The 6,339-nt window shown below is 41.4% G+C and overlaps 1 protein-coding gene across 1 annotated transcript; it reads right to left on the bottom strand.

Moving 5' to 3' along the window:
* Positions 1-311: 311 nt before the first annotated feature.
* CENPP (centromere protein P) lies at positions 312-4,314 on the bottom strand. Its single transcript, XM_085640998.1, has one exon. The coding sequence runs from the start codon at positions 4,195-4,197 to the stop codon at positions 3,376-3,378; it is 822 nt and encodes a 273-aa protein (XP_085497124.1). The 5' UTR covers positions 4,198-4,314; the 3' UTR covers positions 312-3,375.
* Positions 4,315-6,339: the final 2,025 nt, after the last annotated feature.

Below are 6,339 nucleotides of genomic sequence, written 5' to 3'. Positions count from 1 at the left end.
TGGAAGCATGGTCACATGTACATACAGATAAGCCAGATTCTTTATAGCAGCTACGAATGGGAGCTAGGAGTCGTGGAAACAAATTGAGCCTAAAAACGTCAAAAGTCTATGATGGTAGCTAGACATATCATTCTTCAGGTAAGGTTCCATGCCACTCAGTTTTGACCAGCATAAAGTGACATAATGAATGCTTAGTCAAAGTAAGCGCCACACATTCCACTACCGCCTTAGAACTAAAGGCCTGTTTTTCCCTTGTAACATCAGTTGTGGCGTTTTATATTGTTTCAAAACTAGGCACAAGATTACCAATATTTTTTTCATAAGGCACTCAGCACACTTTTATTCACAACAAAATAATACAAATGAATTCTCTAATATCTGGTTAAGTAACCACTCGTTTGGCCGTTTCCTTGGTTTGGAGTTTGTGGGGGTCCATGCTGCAGCAGAATGAATCCAATGAATGCCATGTCATTAATTGCCACTGAGCAACTAGTTCAATTACATTTTTGATTTTGTCATCCTGACAGACTGACTGGTTTAGTGACTGCATCACTCCATTTAAATAACACACGCTACCAAAGGACTCTACACATTGTTTAGGCAATGTTTAAACGTTGTGAGGCACTTTGAGTCTAGTACAGTGTACAATACAGGAGTGGAATAGTGTTGTTTTATTGTTCAGTGCTTCGACCTCTTCTTAAGACAATCCCAAAAGCTTTAGCGAAAACGTTTCGTAAACGGGGAAGTTGCCCCACGACTTTCTTAAGGCTCTTATATTCCTGAAACCATGTGCGAGGTCCTCAGTGTTCTGATGAGATGTCATCATTAATATGGCAAGTAAAGCTTTAATGTATTCCACAGAAAATGTAGCCAACGCAATATGCTGAGAAAGCTGCCCTAATTACAACTATTTATTGATTGGCACATAAATATTGCCAGGTAACAGTGATAATCGCCTCTTCATAAACCGCTCAAAATCATGTTTAGTTCTCACACTGAATGGTCCAGAAAATCTTTCATCAATGCGGTGTCGAGAAAGTTTTTGTGAGCTTAGTCCCTAGAACGTAACACAATGTCCCTTTCCCATAACCAGTGGAGAGACACTGACCGGGAAAGTCCTCCCTGTACGGGGTACCGTGACTTGCGTCCGAGCGAGTGTGTTGTAGAATGGCGGTCTGGCAGATGCTAATAGGTAAGCTTTCTCAGTCGTGTCTCAGCCCGGGCTGCTGTGGATTCGGCTGGGCAGTGTCTGGGTCTTATCTCCGACACTCGAGTTTCTCACAGATCTTTGAAAAAGACCATTTGCATATTTACATACCTTTGTAAACTAGTTAACAGGGCTTACTTTTTTGTTTATTTTAGGTTCCAGTACCCCCTGGGCCCCCACTCTGCCTATTCCTTGCATTTGTATTTTACTTTTACTGCAGTAGGGTGAGAATGCATTTCATGAAAAGGAATATTAAGTAGGATTGCCAAAAGAAAAATACCAGCCATTTTGTTGTTTAAAGAGCCTGCAAAGGCCTCGTCTTGACAATAATAGGATTATAAATAAAATTGTATGTATTCATTCGTAATGTGACTTTTTTGTCTTTGTTCCCTTTATCAGTCATGAATAATTCAGGCAGCCATAGAACACAATTAGAAATGCTTTTATGTGTTTTTGCTGTTCCTCGTATGCACAGATAAGTTCTGAAAATAAGCTTTAGGTGAATGCCTATTTTTGTACATTCTGGGACATCAATATTATGAGCTGCAACCCTAATCACAAGACTGGAAGTTTCTTGCAGGAGGAGCACAATATTTATTTCCTCCACCCTCTATCCCTGAACCGGCCCAGACTGGGAACGGCACGCACACCGGCCCTGGCAAATTGAGTCGAACCAGCCATGACGGGGGAGGGGGGATGCCTAGAAAACACTGAAGCAGCTTTTGGTACAGCTGCCTGATATTGTAGCATTGATACAAAATGAAGCCCCCTGTATCAAAACGGACCCCATCGGTTCAAAAAAGGCCCCTACCCTTCTGGCCCACTGAGAAAACGCCCGGTGCCCGCTATGGCCAGTGCGGCCCTGTCCCTGAATAATGCCATAATAGCAAATAGTTTAACTTCTATCTGAAACCCTACGCCAGTCCTTAATAACATGCTGAGTTACTTCTCTGACTGGGAATGCACCCTGCATTTACACAACTGACTCCTCATTCTCACCCTTCACTTTTACACTCATCGTGCACTCACACCATTCACCCTGCACTCACAGATACCACACTGCACTTATGCCATTCACCATTAATTCACACAGTTCTCCCTCCACTTACCCTGCGGTTACATGAGCACACCGCTCACTCAGTGATCACTGTGCACTCACAATGCACTTGCGCTGTTCACCCTGTACCTCATCCTGCAGTCATACAAGCACACTACTCACAGTCATACAAGCACACTACTCACCCTGCACTCATGTGACACTTCACTCACCTGTCTCCCTCACTGCTCATTCTGCAATCTCACTCAAACAAGCCCATCACTAACCATACATTAATTCGACCCACTATGCACCTACATCCGCACCCAAATTCATATGGTCACCTCACTCACCCTGCAGTCACTCATCTCACCCTTCTCTCACACTACTACATCGCTCATTGTGCACTGCTGTCACCCACACAGCGCAGAGGGTTAATGTGCCTGCTACAAAGAACATGTACCATGCAGATCAAAGAACTGAGTGGGAGTAAACTAGGAGTAGCCCTATAAAAAATATTGTAATGTTTGTCAGAAAGGGGCTATAGAGAGATGAGGTGCATTGTTGGCGAGTGGTAGTGAGGGAATTTGTGGAGAAGGAAATGGGTAAGCGGCACCAAAATAGACTGTTGCACCGTGCGTAACCAGTGCTAGGGCCAGCCCGGGCTGGGAGTCTTAGCCCCCGTCCCCCGAAGTTCAGGTCTAGTTGCGCCCTGGGTCTCAGAAACCACTATCTGATGCGAACCACACCAGCAAACACCAAGCACAATGTTCTCAATCCACCCCGTCACTGGTCAATAGTAGACTCCAAGCAATTATTGGGTGTTTCGATGAATAAAGAGCTATGAGGCAAGCTAGATAGTCAAAATGTACAACGATGGTCGTACCTCAACAGAAAATTCAAACAGAATTCAAGTGTTCCTATCTTATCAAAATCACAAGATATTGAAAATCTGCTGGCGGTTTCAAAACTCCATTTATAATCATACATTAATCATTGCATTTATTGGTTTTTCCATAAATGTTATTTTTTTTAGATATGTAGTCTAGTAGGTGGTGCCACAGTTGTAGATATAAACTGTTAAAGGGGGTGAGGGGTTGTTAAATATTTAAAAATGAAGATTCCAAAACGTTTATTCCAACATAGCAAATGCTTGTATGAGTTTTTCAATGGCTGTTTCAATCCCGTACACTTTCAACAAAGTTCTGAAAGCTGCAGGGGCGCGTTCTACAACTTTCTTCTTGTCAAGTGCAAGAGCTTGCTCGGGGATTTTAGTCAAAAGGTGCAATACTGGAGTCACTGTCCCCTCTTCACTGACAAGGATTTGCCAGACAATTATTAATTCACTTCCGGGTAACTGTGGATTGGTTACAACCATATGATCAGCGGAAGATCCCTCTGGCAGCCTGATAAGAACAGGATACCGTTCCTTGAAACGACGAAAAGTTGTTTTACGATGCATACAGCATTCAGAGAATGCCGAGAAAGCACGAAAGAAAAGCAATAGGTTTTTCTTCTCTTCTATTCTGGATACAAATGTTCTTAGCTCGAAATCGTCCTCCGATTCAATTACGATGTTCATATCTGTAACAACAGCGGAAGCACTGTCATTTTGCAGATTACGAAGGAGCTCAAACTCTAGGGTAAAATACAGGCAGCCGCAATACCCTGCTAGCTTGTACGTGAACAAGGTTTGGTTGTCGTTTCTTTTCGCTGATTTCCTCGAGTACTCTGTGAATTCAGTGCCTGTGAGCTCTTTGAGATACGCGAGCTCTACCTCCAACAGTTCAAGTTCTCCCTCCAGATCGCTTGCATTTTGAGACGTTTCAAGCGGAGACAACGGAAGGTGTTTATCCTTGTGATGCGTGAATTTCCGTTGGCTGCGGCACTTATCTGTTAGCAGAAGGATTTCATCCTCCAAGGACCGGATTTCATCCTCATACTGGCACAACATTCCAATGGTCAATTCTTAAGCTCAAATATTTCAGAGCCTGCACGTATCTGGTGAGCTTTCCTGTACAATGGCGCTGCATTCAAAAACTGAGGGACACACAACAGTCATAGATAAAGACAAGGGACTGCGGGGAAAAAAACACAGAAGAAGGACAATGAAATAAGAATGATAGCCAAAGACATAAAAGAAAGACGACACCAATTCAGGTTGTTCCCGTTGACTAGGTCTTTTTTTCTGTGTAATTATATAGCGCGAACTCGAACAGAAGGTTTCAGAGCGCTTTACATGCACACCAGTTATGTTACTCAAGGACACATTCGTTTTTGGTAGGCAGGGGAGATTAAGTGATTTGCCCAGTAGCACAGGATGCTGAGCCGGTGCCGAGGGTCGAGCCTGGTTCCCCAGCTCTAAACTCAGCAACTCTGGCCGTTAGGAGGTTGACAGCTTATTTGTCCCTTACCTTATGTGGTTAACAGAAAAATATGTTTAAGACACTACTGAAGAAGGGCAGCGGTTCCACCCCCATGTTGCTTTTGAGTATTTTATTTATTTATTTTTATATAACCCATACTTCAACCAAAGGTGTAATAGCGCTTTACAAAAGAACCAGTTTCATTACATAAGGACTTCAGAGTACATGAATTCAATAAAATATACTGTTGTGCTTCTTATCTTCCACCTATCTTTCTTTCTCTCACTCTACCTTCTTTCCCTTCTTCCTTTCTCTACCAATCACATTAATTCACTTCCATGACGTTAGTTCCTTGTTTAAATACGACGTTTTAGAATGTTCGTCATTTCACCTCTGACTTACATTTGAACTTGTTCCACCTGCGTGTGGGCCTTATATATTTCTTTATACTTAATAAACCTTTATTGACCAACCTCCGTTGGCTCCTGACTCAACAATTTTGGCGACGAGGATCATTTGGAGACCCATGACGCAAAACTTATGAGTAACATCTTGAATATTATTTAAATTTAATATTCAACCGTTTATGGGCTTAAAAAGGAAAATAAGGTATTTCTTCTAGCGCGTTTATTTTGCTAGCGCGTAAAAAAAATAGTACATTATTAATGCGGATTTGATTTCTAAAGCAGCATCGTTTTGGCGGTTGGGAACGCCGTTGGTGTGTCAGCGCGATCGTGCTGTGCCCTGCCTCAAGCCGATCTAGTGACGTAACGCTCCGCGTTACCATCTGAACTACGATTGAACATATCAAGCCTCCGTATTTACGTTGCACGCACACGCTTAGCGTGCGACCATTTTAATTCATGTGAAACTGACTAGAGTAAAGCAAATCTTCACGAAGGAAACTGATACTGGCTAGAGACTTGAAAATAAACGGAGAGTTTTACATAACATCGGTAAGAAAAGATAAATTGAAATAAATCTTTAAAAATATTTCCATTTTTGGCAAAATATTTATAAATGAGTGACACAGAAATAAAAGAAGAAATAGAAAATAAAAGTGTAACAAAGACAGTCATGGCTCAAAGTAATGCAATCTGCACACCAGCATTTTTTCTTAATGAAGCAGGAAAACCTCCTATGAGATGGAAAAATTGGCATAGAGCATTTGAAAACTATTTGGTGGCAATTGATGGGAAAGAATATAGTGCAGAAAGAAAGAAAGCTATCATGTTTGGCTTACTTGGCAATGCTGGACAGGAAATATTCGACAGTTTACCAGAGTTTGAGCAAACAGCAGGACAGATAGATGATATGGATGAATATGTTGAAGCTGTAAGGCGCATGGAAAAGCAATTTTCTGAAGAGCCGAACATTATGGTTGGCAGACATAAATTTGCAATGCGCAAGCAAATGGAAAGTGAAACGGTTGAAGAATACATTGCTGCACTAAGAGTACTTGCAACTAAATGTGAATTCAAAGACATGGTAGATGTTTATATAAGGGACCAGTTCGTTTTCCATTGTTATACAAAGAAAATACAGGAACGTTTATTGGCCTGTAGAAATCCTACTTTACAAGAAGTTATTGACATTGCTAAAGGGATTGAACGTTCTTTATTATCCACTATTGAATTGTCTAGAGATAATTCAAAAACTACTAACGTTTTTGCATTACAGGAAAAAAAGAAGAATGAACATAAATATGAAAATATAAACAGAAGTTACAA

The sequence above is a fragment of the Triturus cristatus genome, chromosome 2_2, assembly GCF_964204655.1.
Source record: "Triturus cristatus chromosome 2_2, aTriCri1.1, whole genome shotgun sequence".
NCBI lineage: Eukaryota > Metazoa > Chordata > Amphibia > Caudata > Salamandridae > Triturus > Triturus cristatus.
Note: the sequence above shows the minus strand (reverse complement) of the source record. Positions and strands in the feature narration are given on the sequence as shown.

Bases quoted from the DNA above. Each gene is read 5' to 3' on its own strand.
- CENPP (XM_085640998.1), bottom strand. From the start codon at position 4,197: ATGTTGTGCCAGTATGAGGATGAAATCCGGTCCTTGGAGGATGAAATC.